General features: G+C 41.1%; 1 protein-coding gene across 1 annotated transcript in view; it reads right to left on the minus strand.

The window, feature by feature from the left end:
• The window catches only part of CADPS (calcium dependent secretion activator), a 472,322-nt gene that overhangs the window by 348,176 nt on the left and 100,701 nt on the right, over window positions 1-23,445 (minus strand). The window contains 2 exon segments of the mRNA XM_059390086.1: window positions 1,760-2,092; window positions 20,227-20,340. Coding sequence (XP_059246069.1) covers window positions 1,760-2,092; window positions 20,227-20,340 — 447 coding nt within the window.

A 23,445-nucleotide genomic window follows, 5' to 3' on the forward strand; every position in this document is an offset into this window, starting at 1 on the left:
GTATGTGCTTTGGTGAGTGCTGTGAAGTGTGTAAACCTGGTGATTCACAGACCTGTACCCTTGGGGATAAAAATATATGTTTATAAAAAATAAAAAATTAAAAAAAAAAAGAAAGAAAGAACTTTCGATGGGGTGGTCTTGGAAGACCTCTTAGAGAAGTTGCCATTTAAGCTGGGGCATTCATGCAAAGGGCTTGGCAAAGAGCATTCTCAGCTGAGTGAAGAGCAAATGCAAAGGCCCGGAGCCAGTTTGGTGCACTGGGGAAACAGAAAGAAGCCCAGTGAGTGAGCATGTGGGGGAAACATGAGTGGTTCACGCATTGCCTCAAGCCTTATGAGGAGTTGGGATGTCACTCTAAAGATGTTGAGGAGCTACTGAAATGTCTTACACAGAAGAAAGACATGATCCAATTTATATTTTAAAAAGCTTGCACTAGTTGTTGTGTGGTGGGCATGTTATTGTGGGGCAAGAGAGGAGGTAGGGTCACCAGCTGGGTAGACACTGTGGTCATTTAGGTAAGAGTTGCGGGAGCCTTGAACTAGAGGGTAGCCATGAAGACAAAAAGAAGTAAGCCTCAAAATCTTGTAGTTCTTATGGTAAGCATTTATGGCACTGTTCTGTAGACTTTTTGCCTCTTCTTTTAGACTGACTATATTTTAACTGCCACCATTTTTAAAGTGTCCCATGTTGCTCTAGGTTTTATCCACATTGAATCCTTACAACAATTTCATCCCAAGCTCATATGTGACGAGGTTAACTAACTCCCCAAGGCTACAAAGCTAGTGAAGGTCATATTAGGATTTACCTCTGTCTGTCTGATTCTCAGCAAGGCATAACTCGGCCAATATACTATAGTGTCTTAATTTAACCTACCTTAGAGCAGATTTAGCCTAGGGAAACTGGAACACAGTTGAGTTTTGTTAATGGTTCTCAAAAGGAGAAGGGCAATAAAACTACCAGTTTGCCCTTGCCTAAAATGCAGATTCCTGAGCCCTGCCCTGAAATGCAGACTCAGAATCTCTAGGTTTGGGGCCTGGGAATGGGAATTTTAAAAATGCTTCCTAGTGATACTCCCTAAAATTTGCAAAGACTGCAAAGTAGGCACTCACTCAATAAATATTTGTTGAATAAATAATGTAAAGATTAGGTAGGATAGGAAGATGTAGAGCATCTCACTCCCACAATCTCTGATCCAGTGAAAATACAGGCCCACATTGAGTGGGCCCAAGCAGAGTCTCAGCTAGCCCCCTCAAATGCACTTGGAAATTCATGATGTGACTAATATACTGGTATGATATACCCTGACCTTCTAGAAGCTTTCTGATGGGGTACTAAGTCCATTTGTCACCCCAGCTAAGGAAGTATAAACTGCTCAACTGGTAAACATCATATATTTTAAAGGCAAAATCATTTTTACAAAAAACTGTTTTGATCTTTTAGCTTTGTCAACACATGGGAGTCAGGCCATAATCATAAAACCAAGTTACCTATTAGACAGGAGATATACAGTGCCTGGGTCCACAAGATTTTGAGGGGTGTACAAAAATGTTTTCATTTCTTTTAAAACCAGAAGATAAACATGAACATATTCTTCCCTGGATTATAGTAAATTTTTATCAATGCAGTTGTAAAATATAATTTTAATTATTATTTTTTTAATCAAGAAGTGACCCATGAAGACAACAGTGCCTAGGGCACACAGAAGTAATAAAGTAACCCTACTTAGTCACAGCTCAGGCCCCAGAGAGAGGCAACTTACCTGGCATGCATTGTACAGGAGCTGATGTTCGAACTTCTTGATCCCAAGAATGTTCTGGAACATCTCATAGAGCTGTTCCTTGCTCAGAATCAGCTCAGAGGCTGCACTGGCTGTCATCCGGGCCTGCTGCTTCCTGGGGTCCTCTTCTCCACGGTAGATGGCATCAAACTTGGCCATCCAGGAGCTCAGCACAGTCTCCTTGCTGAGGCCATCAATCTCGGGAAGGCTGCGTACCCTCTTCTCGATGTGCTTCTTGAAGACCTCCCTGGAGTCATTGGCGGAGCAGCCCCCACTCTGCACCATACGGGCTACACGGTCACTCTTCAGGAACACCTGAGCAAGAACAGGGACAGGAAATATATTAGGGATTCAGCCCTGGAAATACCAGTTTCCTAGGGCTGAGGGCTGGGCTGACCACCATTATGGGCACCTCGGGAGGGACCAGCATCCTGCCTCTCATTCTGTGAACTCAGAGAAGTCACTTACATGTTTTGATTTTGTGTCCATTTCTGGAAAATGAAAATAATAATAGTACTTACCAGGTTGTTAAAAGGATTACATTGGAACAGTGATATGAGAGGCAGCATAAACTACATAGACTCTGCTCAAACAACTTGGGTTCTTTCTCTGCCACTTATTGGTTATTGTTTCCCTCATCAATTTAACCTCTCTGTACCTCAGTATTTCATCTCTAAAATGGGATAATAGTAGTCTCTACATCATAGGTACTTTTAAATGAGGATTAAATGGATTCAAATATGACAGCCACTTTAACAAGTGGCCCATAGTGACGTCATATGGGTTGTTATTACGGTTATTATTATCTTTTTGATCTTTTACATTGAACTATAGTCAATATACAATGTTACATTAGTTTCAGGCATGTAACATAGTGACTCAACAAGTTTATATGTTATGTCACACTCACCACAGTGTAGCTACCATCTGTCAGCATACAATGCTATTATAATACCACTGACTATATTCCTTATGCTCTGCTTTTTATCCCAGGACTTCTTCATTCCCTAACTGGAAGCCTGTATCTTCCACTCCCCTACACCTATTTTTTGCCGATCTCCTACCCCCTCTCCACTGGCAACCACCAGTTTGTTCTCTGTATTTATGGGTCCATCTCTGCTTTTTATTTATTCATTTGTTCCATCTTTGAGACTTCACAGATAAGTGAAATCATAGAGCATTTGTCTTTTTCTATCAGACTTATTTCACTTAGAATAACATTCTCTAGGTCCATCCATGTTGTAGCACATGTCAAGATCTCATTCTTTTTTATACCTAAGTAATATGCTCAAGGGTGTCCATGTACACACCCCCCCGCACATCTTCATTATCCTTTCATCTATCAATGGACACTTAGGTTGCTTCTATACCTTGGCTACTGTAAATAATGCTGCACTGAACAGAGGGGTGCAGAGATCTTTTCAAATTAGTGTTTTTGTTTTCTTTGGGTAAATACCAGTAGTGGATTTACTGGATCATATCGTATTTTTCTGTTTAATTTTTTGAGGAACCTCCACTCTGCTTTCTGAAGTGACGGCATCAGTTTACATTCTCCCCAACAGTTCATGAGCATTCCTTTTCCTCCATGATCTCACCGACTCTTACAAGCCAGCGTGTCCCAGAGTGTTCACTGCAGGGGGTGCCCTAGGGGGTGACTAGAGCTGAGGTGAGGTCCTGGCTGAGTTGCTCCATGCAGGACATGCATGACCTGGAACCCAGGTCCTTGGGTGACTAGAACCAAGGCGGGCATGGAGTGGGGTTCCTGGAGCATTCTGCCCAGGGGGTGCCCTCTTGGGGGTCGGAGGAGGGGCTGGGGCAGATGTGGGCATGGGCTATCAGGTTCTGGAGCACTGTGCACTGGGGTGCCCAGAGCTCAAGTGGTGTGGCCACAGGGTGTTCTGGTGCGCTCTGTACCAGTGTCGCAGCTGCTAGAGCTTTAGTGAGCGCCAACCAGAGATATCTGGGTATACAGAGGACTGGGGCCACCTTGCAGGGGGGCCAATGGTGCTGGCGTGGGGTAGGGGCCCTGCGCTTGCTGAGGCAACAAGCGTGCTATGGCTTCCAGACCCCTGCTCCTGTCATGTGTAAGGGGTATGAACCTGCGGCTCACCAGCCTCTCTGACCCAGAGTTCCACCAGCTCCCTGGCCAGCTGATGGCTTTCTAGGACGAGTCCCTTTGTATTCTCATTGTTCTTTTTTTTTTTTTTTTTTTTTTTTTTTTTATTTTCAGCATAGCAGTATTCATTATTTTTGCACCACATCCAGTGTTCCATGCAATCCGTGCCCTCTCTAATACCCACCACCTGGTACTCCGACCTCCCACCCCCTGCCCCTTCTTCAAAACCCTCAGATTGTTTTTCAGAGTCCATAGTCTCTCATGGTTCACCTCCCCTTCCAATTTCCCCCAACTCATTGCTCTTTTAAACTGCAGCTTTTGGGGTACCTGGGTGGCTCAGGTGGTTAAGCTTCTGCCTTTGGCTCAGGTCAAGATCTCAGGGTCCTGGGATCAAGCCCCACATTGGGCTCTGTGCTCAGCCGGGGCCCTGCTTCACCCCACCCCCACCGCCTGCTTCTCTGCCCACTTGTGATCTCTCTCTCTCTCTCTCTGTCAAATAAATAAATAAATAAAATATTTTAAAAAAATAAAAAAATAAACTGTGGCTTTTTTCCTGTGCCCTCCGGGTCCATCAGTAGGTCTCTCCCTTCTGCAGTTGGCAGCTTTGGGTGTGCAAGTCCCTTTAGTCACCCTGTCCCTGTCGCTTACGGTTTGTGTGGTCTCTTCAGCTTTTGTCATACATAAGCTATTCAGTCAGCCCTCAGTTGTTCCTCAGGAAGAACTGCTCCATAAATAAGTGCAGATTTGGTTTGTCCCTGTGGAGGAGGTGAGCTCAGGGTCTTTCCACATCGTCACCCTGGACCAAAACCCCACCGTGGCTGTTACTGTTAAGTGCAAAGTACATGGCATGAGGTCTGACACATGTTAACCACGATTTATATTTCATTCTATCCTCTCAAGGATACTCACCACACTTGAAATTGAACAAGGACAGGGTGTAAGTATGTATTTAATGTGTCCCTTCCTGAAATGTGAACTCCATTAGGGCTGTGCCCTTCATGTTCCCCACAATGTCATGCACTTCTCCTATAGAGCCTGGCACTTCGAAAGCAAATGAATAGGGAAGTTAGGCATCATATTCAGTCCATCTTGTAGACTAAAAACCAAGACTTCAGAGTTTGATAACTCAAACTGGCTGATGACAAAGGTTGTTTTGTTTGTTTGTTTGTTTTTTTCCTTCACCCTGGTTCCTTCCTTCCCTAAGGGTCTTGCCTGCCTGGTGCAGAACCTCTTCTGTCTGCTGGAGAACTGCTGGTTGTTTTGCTGGTGTTGCCTGCACCCTGGGACCAAGCCATCCATTAAGAACAGTTTACTGTTGCTCCAGTGCCCACCATGTGGACGTGTACACAAGTTACATGGTTCTGGGGTATAATACAAGGTGGTGAAATTGCTCCTTCATATTCATGAAGAGGAAACATCTGACATTTTTGAGCTGTGTCCTGGCCACACTTCAGAAGGTGCATAAATATCCTTCCAGAGGCAGAACAAATGTTCACTCCCCTGTCAGATTTCAGGAAATGCCCTTGTTAGCCAGGAGACAGCAGTGCTTGGGGGACATCTCAATGCCTCCTGCTTCATCACAAAACCTTCCTCAGGGAGGAGAGATGTTCGAAAGGTGGTCTCCATCTACTGCCAGATTAATGATCTAATTTAAAAAAGAAGGAGGGCTGAGGGTCTGCTTCTCTGTGCCTGGAAACTAACTGGTACTCAGTTGAGACCTTAGAGTTCATTTAAAAAATCAATTGTAGAAAAAGAGCTTCAACTAAATCCTCAGGCTTTATAAGCTTTAATGAAATAAAGAATTTTCCTGAAAATCTATAATGTTTAATGCAGACAGATTCTCCATCTACCTGATATATTGTATCTCAGTTACAGGTCCAGGTCTCAAAGAACATGAAAGTTTCAAGGCAAAGAGAGGATGTTTCTGTATTGAGGCAGGAGCTATATATAAATCATAGTCCCACGCCAGTTCTACTACTAACTTGCTGTATGACCTTGGATAAGTCACCTCCCCTCTCTGGTTCTCCAGTTTCTTAGTTGTACATGAAGAGAATTGAACTACAAAAAAAAAAAAAAACAAAAAAAAACCAAAAAAACAAAAAAACAAAAAAACGGAGGTTGCCCTTTTGGTTGTAATAGTTATAGTCTTCATGATCACATCCATCCTCTTTTTTTTGGGCACTCACTAGGGAGAAGGCACTGTGCCAGGTGCCAGTAATATAGTGGTAAGCAAAGAGATGTGGATCCAGCCTTCATGTCTCCATGACATCATCCTAATACTTCCATAGAACTATTACAATCTGGGACCAGTGTTTACAAGGGAAAGTACATGGGACCATGGGTGTCTATAGCAAGGAATCTATTCTGGTATAGAGTCAGGAAAGCTTTCCTGGAGGAAAATGATATGTAAATGATGGGTAGGTAAAAAAAGAAAGGGTATTTCAGAGAGAAGAAACAATATATGTAAAGACCCTGAGCGTCTGAGGAAATAGGCAGAGCCATCGTGTCTGTGGCAGTGAGGAGTGGAGTGTGACCAATGGCAGGAAGGAGCTGAATGGCTGAAGGTATGGGAGGCCATATTAAGGATACTGGTCTTCATCTGAAGGGCACTGGGAAGTCACTGAAGGTTTTAAGCAAGGACATGGCATGATCAAGTTCAGATTTTCTGGCTTTAAAGTGGAAAACCAACCTGATGGGGGCTAAGAGAATAGGTAGGAGGCCAGGTCAGGGGGCACTTGCAGGAGCACCAATGAGTGATGATGATGGTGGGGATGGAAAAGGGTTAACTCTTTGTTGTCAGCACTAATGAACATCAGTGACTTAAAACATTTGATCAACACCTATACTCTCCTCCCATCTGTCCTTATCAGTGTCCCACAAACCTGGAGCAGGCCCCCCTTATAAGCTCTTAGCACCATATTCCTTTCCCCTAAAGCCCTTCCACAGCTGCCATTTGTCTCTGTGACTATTTGGTTAATATCTGAGATCCAGCTAGACTGTAAGTCCCAGGAAGGCAGGAGTTACATCTATTTTTTTTTTCCCAATCCTTTTTCTGAGTGCCTAAGACAGTGCCTGGCACATAGTTGGTGCTGTGTTAAGAATGAGTGAATGAACAACATGAACAAACAAAGTAGCTGTCTCAGAGCAGAGACCCTATTGAGATTGTATCTAGAGGGGAGCAAGAAGGTGAAGGGAAAATAAGCAAGCACATCATACCAGTCTCTTGAAACAATGGACAGAGGCTAGGTTTTCCAAGGGACATGACAATAGGAATAAGAAATGAGGTTGCTGGATATTGCTCCTAGCTGGCATCCATAACTGACTGGGTGACCCGTGGATGCTGCACACATTGTCTGCTTCACATAGACCCTTCTTTGTATAAAGAGCTACTCAACAAATATCTATTCAACCACTAGTGGATGACCTAGTCACTTAACTTCTGGAACCCTCACCCTCCTTTGCTGTCACATGGGATTAATCCAGCCAGCCTTCTTTGACAAAGATCAAACTGAAAGGAGTTGGAAAAACAGAGGGCTTCATCTGTCCAGAGATAAGATATGACTGTCAGGCTCCAGAATAAGGGGAGATGAGTAGAATGACAAGAGCATGAGGAAGGAGGCTGGAGACTGAGGAGACAACAAAGATGAAGTGCCAAACAGGAGACAACACAGCCAAGGGGAGAGAGAGTGGCAGCAGAAAACTAATTTTCCAGACACATCATCTGTCTTAGCTTTTCGGTCTGTCAGAGGGGAAGTGTCAGCAGGGTCTGGGCGAGCCTCACCCTGTAGTGAACATGGCACCTGAGTACCGATGTGCTTGGGTGTCTCTAAAACCACCCCGGAAACCCATTTGTAGTGGGAGCTGTAGCTGGTGTTTCTGTTTCCTGTTTTGTTTTTTGGTGGCTATTGCAAGAGACTTCAACCCTAGGCACAGTTCCATGCAGTACATCCATAAATCCTTCCTGCTGCTCTGCCAACTTCCCAGACAGGTCATAATGGGAGATGGAAGATAAACAAACAAATACAGAATGGCGAAGGGCAGTCAATTCAGTGACTTGACCTCATCCATCAATCGTTCCCTCTATTGCCAGAGTCAAGCAACCTCAAGGTTGTTTTAGAAACACAAACACACATATCAGTATTTAATGACTGTACAGGGTACAGGGTAAAGCTGGCCCAGCTCCCACTTTTTGATCCTTTCCCATTCTAAAAAAGCATGTCATTCTGACATAAATAAGAAAAATACCTAGAACTTAGAGTAAATAAGGTTAAAAACACCCACAACAATTTGGTTGCTGCTAATGAATGGTACACAGGTACTGGGAAGAGTAGACTTTGGTATCATACAGCCCAGAATTCAAGTCCCAACCCTACCAGTTGCTGGCTTTGTCACCTGACCAAGTTACTTAGTCTTTCTGGGGTCTGGCTACCCCATCTTTCAAATGGGAATCCTAACAACACCCCTATGTAGGATTTAGATGAGGATTCACTGAACCAATGCAAATCAACTGGTGAGCATATAAATGGCACTGGGTAAATGGGACAGCCACATGTAGAAGAATGAAACTGGACCACTTTCTTATACCACACAGAAAGATAAACTCAAAATGGATGTAAGACCTAAATGTAAGACAGAAATCCATCAAAATCCTGAAGGAGAACATAGGCAGCAACCTCTTTGACCTCAGCTGCAGCAACTTCTTGCTAGACACGTCTCCAAAGCCAGGGAAACAAAAGCAAAAGATGAACTATTGGGACTTCACCAAGAAAAAAACTTCTTTCACAGCAAAAGAACCAGCCAACAAAGCTAAAACTCCCAGCATACAGGAGATGATATTTGCAAATGACATTAGATAAATGGCTAGTATCCAAGATCTATAAGGAACTTACCAAACTCCGCAGCCAAAAATCAAACAATCCAGTCAAGAAATGAGGAGAAGACATGAACAGACACTTCTCCAAAGAAGACATTACAAATGGCCAACAGACACATTAAAAAATGTTCCATATCACTTGGCATCAGGGAAATGCAAATCAAAACCACACTAAGATACCAGCTTATACAGTCAGGATGGCTAAAATTAACAAATCAGGAAACAACAAATGGCAAGGATACAGAGAAAGGGAAAGTATCTTATACTGTTGATGGGAATGCAAGCTGTAGAGCCACGGTGGAAAAGAGTATCGTGGTTCCTCAAGAAGTTAAAAATAGCACCATCCCACCTGCACCCCAATATTCATAGCAGCAATGTCCACAACGGCCAAAGTGTGGAAAGAGCTGAGATGTACACTGATAGATAAATAGAAGATATGATTATACACACACACACTGGAATATTACTCAGCCATCAGAGATGACGAATACTTACCATTTACATTGATGAGGATGGAACTGGAGGGTATTATGCTGAGCTAAATAAGTCAATCATAGAAAGACGATTATCATATAGTTTCACTTATATGTGAAATATAGGAAACAGGGCAGAGGACCATAAGGGAAGGGAGGGAAAAGAGAATGGGAAGTCACGGGATTGGGGGTGGTGGGGGACCATAAGAGACTCTTAGCTGTAGGAAACAAACTGAGGGTTGCAGGAGGGGAGATAGGTGGGGGGGAGGGGAGAATTGGGGGACGGGCCTTAAGGAGGGCATGTGATGTGATGAGCACTTAGTGTTATACACAACTGATAAATTATTGAACACTACATCTGAAACTAAAGATGTACTGCAAGTTGGTTAATTGAATTTAAATCTTAAAAAATTGCTGAACATAGTGTATATAATGGTGCTTATTACATTTACTACTGAATGTAATAAAATTCAGCTATTATTTTTATTTTTAATTAAAAAAATGTTTTTATAAACATATATTATTAGCCCCAGGTGTACAGGTCTGTGAATCACCAGGCTTACACACTTCACGGCACTCACCATAGTACATACCCTCCCCGATGTCCATCACCCTTTCCCTACACCCCTCCCCCTGGCCACCCTCAGTTTGTTTTGTGACATTAAGAGTCTCTTTTGGTTTGTCTCCCTCCTGATCCCATCTTGTTTCATTTAGAAGTTGCATCTCCACTTCCTCATATCAGGGAGATCATATGATAGTTGTCCTTCTCTAATTGACTTATTTCACTAAGCATAATACCCTTTAGGTTCCATCCATGTCATCGCAAATGGCAAGATTTCATTCTTTTGATGACTGAATAGTATTCCATAATATATATATATATATATATATATATATATATATATATATACCACATCTTCTTTATCCATTCATCTGCTAATGGACATTTAGGTTCTTTTCATAGTTTGGCTATTGTGGACATTGCTGCTATAAACATTCGGGTGCACATGCCCCTTCAGATCACTACAGGTGATGGGTAAAGATACCCATTTGTATCTTTAGGATAAATACCCAGTACTGCAATTGCTGGGTTGTAAGGTAGCTCTATTTTAAACTTTTTGAGGAATCTCCATGCTGTTTTCCAGAGTGGTTGCACCTAGCTATTATTTTTAAATAGAATATCATGAAGCCATGAAAAAAGATAATATTTTCTCATTAGAACGAAAAGATGTCCTGATAGATTGTCAAAGCAGTTAATTCTAATGGTAGAGGTACAGTGAAGTTGGGGGATAGGAGTATGACCCTGGATTGAGAACGGTACAGGTAGTAAAACTGATGAGAATATGTCCTAACTGTGACTTTGCAAGGGTAGGAAGGAAACTGAAACCTACTGTGCTAAGTGAAACAAGTGGGTTAGTAGTATTTTTTTGTTATTCTCCTGATAATGTTAATTTAGAAATCAAATAGCTATCTTTATGTGTATAGACACTTTAAAGATACCTGAAAAGATACATACTAACATTTAGTAGTGGTTGTCTGGAGTGACGGGATTATAAGTGGTTTTTCCGACCACGTGCTTTAGATTTTTTCTAAAATCATTTTCTACATCATCTTTTTTTTTATAATTTCTGTAGTACATATTTATCATTTTTATGTTATATTTTACTTTACAATCACTTAAAACACCTCTCCCTACATGGAAAAATTACAAATTTTACCTTCACTGAATCAAGGAGCATGTCAGTTTCTAAAATAAAATGCACCTTTGGGTTCAAAAGATACCTTTCACCAATAGTAAAAGAACCTGGGGCAAATTTTAGAAGAGATCTGGGACTTTAGAAGCAGTAGGCAGTGGTAGGTTAGCAGCAAAAGCAGTTCCATACATTTCCTATTTCTCTACCCTGGCCCCCAGCCTTGACCTTGTACCTCCCCTACCTCAAACCCAGGCCTTGAAAGTAGGGAGTGGATTGATTCTATGAATTTTCAACTCTTTCCTACTGTTTCTGTGCAGCAGATGTGAATAAGCACCATCCTCCCCCTCCAAACTAATATATTTATGATGGCACTTTCCAGGTGCCAGATTAAGGGTAAAGGAGTGAGTGAGTGTGAGAGAGAGAGAGAGAGAGTGTGTGTGTGTGTAATTTAATCCTGACCACAATCATGCAGGAAGATCCTTGTACAGACAAAGTAACTGAGGCTCAGCCTTGGTTGTGGTCCCACAGCCAGTGCACAGTGGAGCTAGAACTCAACCCCACATCTTGCAGACACAACATACCCTCCTGAACCACTCTGACCCCTGCCAATTCCTTCCTTGCTCCACTTTCCCCATGAGAACAAAAGTTTACCATGGGTAGTCACTCTTCTCCTAGGGAAACATCTGTTTTAAAGCCACCGAGGAGTTAAAATGGTTTTGCTTATTGGAAAATATATATAGCTTCATTTTAGAAATATAGCAAGATATGAATGGACTTCTACTTCACTTAGATTAAAAAAAAAAAAAAAAGTCAGTCATAAAGACTGAATACGCTCTGTCATCCAGTGTGAGGACACCTGCAGCTTATGCCTGCCAATGGTCCTTCCCCTTCCAATCACAGTGCCTCAGTCTGAGAACGTCTTTGCCACAGCACACACTCTCAGTGGGACTGTCAGTCATGGGAGTATGTCCTTCACCATGGGGTGGGTTGTAACCTCAGGTCAGCTGGTAAGACTTCTCCTTGTGGGGATCAGATTCACAGATTCAGAGTGAGATGGCCCCAGAACGGAATGGGGTTGGAGGAGAGTCATACCAGCGATGCAGTATCTACTATATCCTGCTGCCTGGCTTTGTGGGGTTAAGCTGCTCAGTTTTCTTCTTTTCTGTAGCTTGGTTATTTCCTTTAATAACTTATTGCTGTTGTTATTGTTTTTGTGCTGCTGCTGCTGTTGCTATATTGCTGTTATATTATTATCATTATTATGGCTTAATTTAACCAGTTGTCAGTTCATGTTTTGTTTTGTTTTGTTTTTGTTTTTTAATTTTTTAAAATTAACACATAATGTATTATTTGTTTCAGGGATACAGGTCTGTGAATCATTAGTCTTACACAATTCACAGCAATTGCCATAGGACATACCCTCCCCTGATGTCTATCCTCCAGCTACCCCATCTCTGCCACCTGCCTCCCCTCCACAAACCTCAATTTCTTTCCTGAGATTAAGAGTCTCTTATGGTTTGTCACCCTCTCTGGTTTTGTCTTGTTTCATTTTTCCCTCCCTTCCCCTATGATCCTCTATCTTGTTTCTCAAATACCTCATATCAGTGAGATCACATGATAATTGTCTTTCTCTAATTGACTTATTTCATTTAGCATAATACTGTCTAGTTCCAACCACATTGTTGCAAATGGCAAGATTGGGGGTTTTGATGGCTGCATAATATTCCATTGTATATATGTACCACATCTTCTTTATCCATTCATCTGTTGATGGACATCTAGGCTCTTTCCATAGTTTGACTATTGTGGACATTGCTGCTATAAACATTCGGGTGCATGTGCCCCTTCAGATCACTACATTTGTATCTTTAGTGTAAATACCAGGCTAGTTTGATGTTTGCAAATTCTTTTAATTTTTGTTTGTCCTGGAAGCTTTTTATTTCTCCTTCTATTTTCAAGACAGCCTAGATGGATATAGTATTCTTGGCTGCATATTTTTCTCATTTAGTGCTCTGAATATATCATGCCAGTCCTTTCTGGCCTGCCAGATCACTGTGGACAGGTCTGCTGTGAATTTAATATTTCTACCATTGTATGTTACAAACTTCTTGTCCCTAGCTGCTTTCAGGATTTTCTCTTTGTCTCTGAGGCTTGTAAGTTTTACTATTAGATGACATGGTGTTGGCCTATTTTTGACTTTGAGGTTCACTGTGCCTCTTGGATTTTGATTCCTGTTTCCTCCCCCAAATTAGGGAAGTTCACCACTATAAATTGTTCCAATATACCTTCTCCACACCCCCCCACACACACTTCCTCTTCTGGGATCTCAGTTGTTCTAAATTGTTTCATCTTATGATATCACTTATTTCTTGAATTTTCCCCTCGTGGTCTAGTAGTTGTTTGTCTTTTTCTCAGCTTCTTTTTTTTTCCTTTTTTTAAGATTTTATTTATTTATTTGTCAGAGAGAGAGAGCGCGCACAGGCAGATAGAGTAGAAGAGGGAGAAGCAGGCTCCCTGTGGAGCAAGGAGCCCAATGTGGGACTCAACCCCAGGATGCTAGGATCATGACCTGAGCCGAAGGCAGCCCCTTAACCAACTGAGCCACCCAGGCGTCCCTTTTTCTCAGCTTCTTTATTCTCCATCATTTGGTCTTCTGTATCACTAATTCTCTCTTCTGCCTCATTCATTCTAGCAGTAAGAGCCTCCATTTTTTATCGTACTGTTTTTTATCGTAGCTGTTTTGATTTCAACTTGGTTAGATTTTAGTTCTTTGATTTCTCCAGAGATTCTCTAGTATCTTCTATGCTTTTTTTGAGCCTACCTAATATATTTATAATCATCATTCTGAACTCTAGTTCTGTTATCTTACTCATGTCCATATTGATGATCCCTGGCTGTCATTATTGCCTCTTGTTCTCTTTTGAGGGGTGAGTTTTCTGCTTTATCATTTTGTCCAGTGAAGAAGAGATGCATGAGAAAACAGAATGCTAAAGGGGTAACAATGATGCCAGAAAAATATACACTAAACAAATCAGAAGAGGTCCAAAAATGGGGCTAAAAGAAAAGAAAAAAATATGATCAGGCTGGTAAACAGAAGAGTCACACACTTGATTTTGGGTATATTTTAGTCTGTTAGAGGAAACTGTCTCCCAAAATTTTAAAGAAAGAAAAAACATATATATATATGCAAAAATAAGGATAAATATGATGAAGGGATGGAATAGAACTATAAAGATGAAAATTTTAAAAGATTTTAAAAAAGGAATTGATAAGTTGATTGAAAAAGAAAGAAAAAAATTTAAAAAAAAAAAGGAGGAGAGAATGATCAGGCAAGAGACTAGAACAAAGCAATACACCAGATTTAGGGTATATTTTAGTCTGTTAGAAGAAACTGTATCCCAAAATTTCAAAGAAAGGAAAACTTATAATATATACCAAAAATAAGGTGAAATACAATGAAGGGATAGTATATGACTATAAAAATGAAAATTAAAATAAAAAAGATTTTTAAAAAGGTATTGGTAAGATGATGGTTAAAATAGGAAAGAGGAAAAATTAAAAAAAAATAGAAAAAGAAAAAAAATAAAATTTTTAAAATTTAATTTTTAAAGACTAAAGAATCATGAGAAAAAAAAAAAAAAAAGCCATGAATTCTATGTGCTGTCCCCTAGTGCTAGAGTTTTGCAGTACTCATGGATCAGTAAACTTGGTCTTGACTGGATGTTCTTGCTGATGTTCTGGGGGAGAGGCCTCTTGCAGTGATTCTTAAATGTCTTTGTCTGAGGTGGAATTGCACTGCCCTTGCCAGGGGCCATGCTAAGTAATCTGCTTGGGTTCGCTCTTGGGAGCTTTTGTTTCCTGAACACCTTCCCTGGTAGAGCTCTGGAGGCTGGGAATCAAAATGGCAGCCTCCCAATCTCTGGCCTGGAGGAGTCGAGAGCTCGGGGACCCACTTCTCAGTGCGCCCTCAGAGAAAAGCAGCCAATCCCTCCTGTCTCCCTGGTCTCTGGTAGCACTCCGTGCTCACCCAGCCTGTGACCAAGCGTTTCTATCTCTGGCGCATGACCCCATTTGGAGTCTCCAAACCCAGCAGATGCCTGTAGAGCCCTCCATGCTACTCCTCCCAATGGAGCAAGAGGGGGTCTCCCCAGATCTGCCACTTGTGGGGTCCCTGCCTGAAGAGCAGTGGCCCGACTGTGCTGCGGATCATAGTTGAAGGAAACCCCAGGCTGAGCACCCCCATCTTGGCTCCGTCTTTGCAGCTAGCTTCCCCCCTCCAATACCTGGGAGCTCTGCCACACTCAGATACCTCCCCATCTTTCTGTGACCCCACAGGACCCAAGACCACACTGTCCCCACAAGGGCTGCATCCCCGCTGAGCCTCTGGAGCAATGTCTCTCCATGGAGCAGACTTCTAAAAGATTTTCTAACGGTCTGATTTTGTGCTCCACTACTCTATCCCCTCCCGCCCTGGTCTATTTTTCCATATATCACCTCAGATTCACTTCTCCACACGTCCTACCTTCCAGAACGTGGTCGTTTTTCTGTTCACAGAATTGCTGCTCTTCTTCTCTTCTCTCTCCTGTTGAGTTTGTAGGTGTTCAGAATGGTTTGATAACTCTCTAGCTGAACTCCGGGACCCGAGGATATTAGGTTCCTACTCCTCCGCCATCTTGCTCCTCCCCCACTTGGTCAGTCCTTGTTGTTAGCAACTACAAAATTCTGTTTTATAACAGCAAAGTTAATTTGAAAAAAACCAGGAGGGTATGTGCTATGGTGAGTGCTGTGAAGTGTGTAAGCCTGATGATTCACAGACCTGTACCCATGGGGCAAATAATATATTATATATTAATTTTTTAAAAAAATCTTTCATAAATAAATAAATATTATTTTAAAACAAAAACAAAGCCAGCTAAGACTTTGTTAGATATTAGATAAGAACAAAATAAACTGAAACAAACTGAATCAGAGCAGTTTCACCAGCGAAGCCTAGATATCAGCAGAAGCATTCTAAAATGGGTGTCTGTACATCTTCTGCCTCATTCTACATCCCCACTTCCCACCAACCCCCCATGTTTCCTTCCAGGCAAGCTCTGAGTGAGAAAAGTTTTGTAAATCTTTTCTATCCACCTCTTTTCTCTGATGCCAGGACTGGCATGCAAAGGAACCAAAATGAAGCAGGGAGATGGGGAGTGAGGGTGAGAATGCAGGGTAGGATGGCTTATGTTTTAGACATTTGTTTCAAAAGCATTGAGAGGGAAGGTGTGGGGGCCCCGTAGACATGGATTAGCTCTTTGCCATCTCAAGACTGTAGCTGTGGGAATGGGATGTCACTTGGTCAGATCTCCCAGATCTCCGAGCACCCACTTCAGCACCCAGCCCTCAAAGCCAGGATGCAAGAGATTAAAGGATTAATCTGCTGCCCTGCTTGATCGGCTTTGACGATCAGGGCCACCAGGAAGGGATAAAATAAACTCCCACTACCCTGGCCCAGCTCAGGTCCCATGCCCAAGTGGCTTGATGCTAATGTTGGCCAGCGGGGTTCAAACGGGCTGGGCGGGCCCAGGTGGAAAAAGAACAGAGCCTACTTATTCATTTTATCTAAAAAAATTTTCTTTACTACTCTAGGATGTTGAAAAAACATTATTGCTTTGGAAAAACAAAGCCGATGCCTGAAACAACTTTTTCTAGTAGAGTCATCTCAGAACTTTTTGAGAAAAAGTTGTTTAAAAATATTACCGTTAGCAAACTGGGATGTGAAGGTGTGGTATGGTGGAGTGGAATGTGTGTGTGTGTGTGTGTGTGTGTGTGTGTGTGTGTAAGAGACAGAGAGAGGGAGAGAGAGAGAGATTGGACATGTATGTAGAAGGATATCCATTGGTTTTGCCTGCCCAGCAAATACATCCCCTTCTTCTGGTATAAAGGACCCTCATTTCTCAATGAGAAATCACTGCACTCTCACTACAGAGGGTTCCAGTATGGCTGGGCCTGCTCACCGTACCCAGAGGTGATATCTGTCCTAGCCTTGATCCCCTGGTCTAGTTCATCCTCCATCCATGGTGAATGACTCCAGACATGACCCATGCCAGCCCAACCAAGTGACCTAGGGCCTTTTGCTGGGATTCTCCACAAAGAGTATTCTCTTCACTCCTGCAGTGGCCAAGCTGGTAGGGCATGGCCTGAAGCCGCCAGGTTCTTCCCCAGGCAGAGAACCAACACAGGGAAGAACAAAGTTGAGGGGTGGGGAGAAAGATACCCATCCTGCTGACATCTCCAGAGTCTTTGGATCCAGCCACAGCTAAAACCAGGTCTATTCCTGGCCTTTTAAGTTGCTTGAGCAAATAAATCTCATTTTTGACTTAAGCCAGTTTGACCTAGGTGTCTGTCACTTGTAATCCAAAGAGAATTGAACAAGACCAGTACTGACCAGGAAGCAATTGGATCCTGGAGGAGGATGGAGAAAGAAACCCTAGCTTCTCCACTGCCCAAGGATGAAGGGAGAGGGAAAAAGGGAGGAGTAATGAACTTGGAGCTCTCCCAAGGAGAGTATTAATCTTGATCCTTTGATTGGGGACCTTTGCATCAGAGGATTAGATTTCCCAGAAGCAGGCATCCCAAGAATCTAAAGTTTACTAGTGAATACAGTAAGTAATTTAGCCACATTATTTCCTGTGACTCAAATCTTAATATTAACTACGCAATGATTTCACAATGCCCGTATTCACACCAAACTAGAAAGAAGCTCTTACCAACAAACTAGCTGCTATAGAAAAAAAAAATATCAGGATCACTATAGATATAATGGTAATTTCCAGAGACTCATTAGCACAGTGATGACTATTAATTTTCAAAGTTAATTAATAGGTAGAAATGGCACTTTCTTTTAATTTATGTCATTAGTCAAATGAGCTTTCTAATTAAGATTTGCAATCTATAAATTTATAAATTGGTGAATAACTCTAAACATGGAAAATTATTGGTGAGCGTCTGCCTGGTCTGAACTGGCTTCAGAACTTGAAAAAAAGGGGAGAACTAATTTCATTCCCCGGCGGTTTCTCAACAAAATCTTTAGTTAAATATATTAAAGTTATTCATTGCTATGCCATCATCATGGTTCTGAATCTCATTTCCACTTTCTGTTAAATTCAAGTGGAATATTGTATCACATCAGATAAACAAGTTTGATCCTTAATGGCAATATCAATACTATTTGTAAAATGAAAACAAAAAGCTTACATTTGACAAATATAAAAATAAACCACATTTCTAAAACAAACACAAATAGAAATTTCATTGAAATGAGTCTGCGGCTGGACCTAGCAAACATCACAGAGACAAAGGCTGTTTACTATTAAACACTCATTAGCAAACCAGTCAATAGTATTTGCACAAGATCTAATTGCAGTCTTACTCGACTCTCTCTGTGAAAAGAGCCAAATACTTCAGCAAGTGGGAAGGAGAGTGTTACTGAATCAATTAACTAATATTTTTAAAGCATCTATTGAGGATTGGAGTGCCCAATGTGTTTGGAAGACCAGTGAAGTGGGAGCAGCAATCTTTTTGTTTTGAGATAATTTGCTACCTAATAATTAAAAACAGAAAGAAAGAAAACCAGTGAAGCGATCCTATGGGGGGAAAAAAAAATCAGAGTTTGTTGGATTCCCTTACATTTATTTTAGTTTATTGTTATTACTTTGAGTTGCATATGGCAGGATGCCGTGAGACTTTCAATGCGTGGGGCTGGTTTCTAATGGTTTTAATCTAGCCTTGACAATGGGTATAACATTGGGGCATAGCATTCCAAATACAGAGAATATCTGGTTCACATGAAAAAAGATGACTATAAATAAAATGTCTTTTCAAACCTTAAGAGACTCTTAATCTCACAAAACAAACTGAGGGTTGCCGGGGGGCAGTGGGTGGTAGGGAGAGGGTGGCTGGGTTATGGACACTGGGGAGGGTATGTGCTATGATGAGTGCTGTGAAGTGTGTAAACCTGGTGATTCACAGACCTGTACCCCTGGGGCTAATAATACATTACATGTTAATTTAAAAGAATTGGGGCGCCTGGGTGGAAGCCTCTGTCTTCAGCTCAGGTCATGATCCCAGGTTCCTGGGATCGAGTCCCGCATCAGGTTCTCTGCTCAGCCGGGAGCCTGCTTCCCCCTCTGTCTCTGCCTGCCTCTCTGTCTACTTGTGATCTCTGTCTGCCAAATAAATAAGTAAATAAACAAATAATTTTTAAATTATTTTTTAAAAGAAAAAAGCAAAAAGTCTTCTTTTTAAAGTAAAATGTCTTTTAATGGCCATATAATAACTTTAAAAATATGCACATCAAGTTAACATGGCCCAAAGGAAGGTATGGCATAGCCACCTAATTAATAATGTATAAAGAATAGCCAATGTGTACATTATGGAAGAATAATTATAAAATTTAAATATACTAATTCCAAATCACTTTCCTGATAAATAGACCTCTGAGGTCTAGAGGTTTGAAAGTTCACTTGGGATATATGTTCAGGATATATTCTCTCACTTACAGATTTTCTCTTGAGAAGAGTACTAGACCTCGAATGCTGTTCTCATTTACAGAAAAGAACTCACAGCACCATTGTAACACAAAGAACAAGAAGCTAGTGAAGGCACCCTCCTGGGAGATGTGAACATCCTTTAGAAAGGGTATAGTTGTTTGAGGGCAAGCTCCCAACTCAGTTCAAATCTTCGCTTGTGGCATTTAACAGTTGTGTGACTTTGAGTAATTGACCTAACGCCCCCCGCCCCTTTTTTTGACCTAACCCTTTCTGAGCCTCAGTTGCTTTACTGGTAAAACAGAAATAGTATCAGGACATTGCTCATGAGACTGTTGTACAGATTAAACAAGAAATCATACATGGGTTTATAGACATTGGAGAAGGTGTGTACTATGGTGAGTGCTGTGAAGTGTGTAAACCTGGCGATTCACAGACCTGTACCCCTGGGGCAAATAATACATTATATGTTTATAAAAAAATAAAAAATTATTAAAAAAAAAGAAATCATACATAAAGCAAGCAAAGTGCCAAATGCTTTGCATATAAATTTCTTGTTTAGTTGGTAAACAAGGGGCTTCGATTTCGTTTTCGCCGCACAAAACGCTGTGATTTCTTAAAACTGTAACCAGTCATCAACCCTTTTGCTGTGGCAGGGATGGTCCTGTACGAGGCTAAGGCTGCTGTTCCCACTGAACAGTAGTCTGGAAATTCTGGGCTTCAGGATTGAGTGGTCTTGACATTCTTCTGCATGGTGAGACTTACCTCATAGTAACTCTGGACAGCATTCATGAAGGCTTCGTCAGCCACGATCTGGGTCTCCCCATTGAGGAAAGCCTGAAACCGGTCCTTGACTGTCTGCAGCTGCTGTTTGCTGATCTGTAAGGAACAGAGGAAGAAGGGACAGTGAGGACTTGTTCTAGATAAGGATCGTGGCTACATGGAATATGCCAGGCCCACTGGTGTGCTAGAGCTGAATTGTTCAGGTGTGCAGAAAATGATTGTTAAATTTGCAGGAGTTTTGTGAGGTGGTTGTTTACTAAAAATAATATAAATTCCAGTTCAATAAATTACTTTGAAAACAAGGGTAACACATACTCAAAATTCATTGCTTCCTGATTATTTTAGCCTTATCTGTACTTTTGAAGTTACCAATATCTATTGTGTTTGTATAGTGGAAATGATACATAACGGGAGCAACCATATACCTCCTCCCAAGTCCACATTTGGTGACATCTTACTGGAAAATAGGTATCCGACAGGAAGGGAGCATTTACAGCAGGAAAATTGGCAAGGGCTACAAGTCTGGTATTTTTGTTTTTTAGTTTTTGGTTTTTTTTTTCATGAGAGATCGTTGTTGAACACGCCGTAACATGGGCCCCTCAGGTGGTCTGAAATATCCTGCTTCGCAAAACTCTAGTCATCAAAACAGTATGGTTTTAGCATAAAAACAGTCCCCCAGAGATAAACCCATGAGTACACAAGCAATGATAACTGACAAGGGCTCCAAGATACTCAGTGGGAAAAGGATACACTACTCAATAAACAATGTTGGAGAACTAAGTATTCACATGCAAGAGAATGAAATCAGACCCCTATCTTATACCACTCACAAAAACTAACTTAAGTGAATTAAAGACTTAAATATAAGACACCCAACGTAAAACTATTGGAAGAAAACATAGGGGGAACCTCCTTGACATGGGTCTTGGGAATGAATTTTTAGATACAACCTCAAAAGCTCAAGCAACACCAGCAAAAACCAAACGGGACTACATCCCTACAATAATCACAGCAAGAGAAACAAAAAGTAAAATGAGAAGGCAATTTACAGAATGGGAGAAAGTATTTGTAAACCATTTACTTGGTAAGGGGTTAATACCCAAAATATACAAGGATCTCATATAATAGCAAAAAAAAAAAAAAAAAAATCCAATGAAAAATGAGCAGAGGACTTGATATTTTTCCAAAGAAAACATACAGACGGTACACAGAAGGATACACAAGATCACTTCTCAGGGAAATGCAAATCAAACCCACAATGAAGTATCACCTCATACCTGTTCGACTGGTTATCATTTAAAACAAAACAAAACAAGAGATAAATGCCAGCAAGGTTGTAGAGAAAATGGAACCCTTGTACCATCCTCTTGGCAGCAATGTAAATTGGTGCAGCCAGTATGGAAAACAGTACAGAGTTTCCTCAAAAAATTAAAAATAGAAGTACTATATGATTTAGCAATTCCATTTGGGGGAATATATCCCAAGGAAAGGGAAACACTATCTGAAAGAAATAGCAGCACTCTGGGGCGCCTGGGTGGCTCAGTGGGTTAAGCCTCTGCCTTCGGCCCAGGTCCTGATCTCAGCGTCCTGGGATCAAGCCCTACATTGGGCTCTCCACTCGGTGGGGAGCCTGCGTGCCCCGTCTCTCTCTGCCTGCCTCTCTGCCTACTCGTGATCTCTCTCTCTCTGTGTCAAATAAATAAATAAATAAATAAAAAGAAATAGCAGCACCCCTATGTTCAGTGCAGCATTATTCACAATAGCTGAGACATGGAAATAACCTAAGTGACCATTGATGGAAAAATGGATAAAGAAAATGTGACACACAGACATGTACTCACACATGCTTATTACTCGGCCAAAAAAAAAAAAAAAAAAAAAAAAGGAAATCCTGCCATTTTTGACAACATGGATGGACTTAAAAGGTATTATGCGAAATGAAATGTTAGAAGGAGAAAGGCAAATACTGCATATTCTCACTCACATGTGGACTCTAAAAAATGTTAAACTTCTAGAAACAGAGAGTAGAATGGTAGTTGTCAAGGCCTGAGGAGTGGGGGGAATGGGGAGATGTTGAACAAAGCATACAAAATTCCAACTCGAAGATGTAAGTTCTGAGGATATAGAGTATAGCATGGTGACTAAAATTAACAGTACTGTATTATATGCTGGAAAGTTGTTAAGAGAGTAGATTCCACAGCCCTTTCTACTTGTTACTTATGACTCAGTTTGTTAGATGATATGTCTCTCTTGTTATTTGCTCATCGATGTGTCCCCAGGGCCAAGTTTATGCCTTATGTGAGACAGGCACTCCATAAGCTCTTGTTGAATAAATGAGTGCAGTATATGAAAGAGAAATTATTTTTGAATATCCTTTAATCGGTTCTGACTTATATAAAAAGAAAGTCAGCTAAAAACTTTGCTGTTTTTACTTTTATACTTTATAAACTTTATACATTATATATTATTTATATATAATATATTTTATATAATAATATACATATATATTATTTATACTTTATAAACCGATCATGGGATGCTGTGTCTGAGAACCACCACTGTAGCAGAAAGGGTAAGAAGAACATTAGGGTCCCAGTTCTATCAGCCATTGTGTCATCTTGGAAAGGCCACATTCTCTGAAATGGCCAGAGGGTTAAAACCCCTTCTAGAATAGGGCTGGGTTTAAATAAATAAATGTGATTTCATCCTTAGGTTTCTCACTTGGAAAACGGTGATAATCCTAATTACTGCCTTGGCATACTTACAGCTATTTGATAACAGGATATGAGTTCTTTTTAAAAATTATGCGTTTCTATATACATTTAATATTGCTGTCATCATTAGAATCAATACAAGTCATGCTAGGAGAAAATAATGTTTAGCGCTATAGGAGGCTGAAGCCTGGCTTCAGTTTGGACTCAATCAGGAAACAAAGTAGAGTTTTGAGAATGAACAGAGATGGGAGGTGAGGTGCTTTAGCTAATTTTGTAACTTCAGGAAAAGTGGGACTAGTCAGGGGCAGATATAAAAGAGGTAGGTTTTTGCCAGATTGATAATTGTCACGTTCTACCAGAGCCCCATTGTCTAAGGCTAACTACATGTATAATTTTACATTTTCTGGAAGTCACATTTTAAAAAGTAAAAAGAAATAAACGAATTAAATATTAATATACTTTGCTAAAGCAAAAATATTATTTCAAC

Source organism: Mustela nigripes, chromosome 2 (genome assembly GCF_022355385.1).
Source record: "Mustela nigripes isolate SB6536 chromosome 2, MUSNIG.SB6536, whole genome shotgun sequence".
NCBI classification, from domain to species: domain Eukaryota; kingdom Metazoa; phylum Chordata; class Mammalia; order Carnivora; family Mustelidae; genus Mustela; species Mustela nigripes.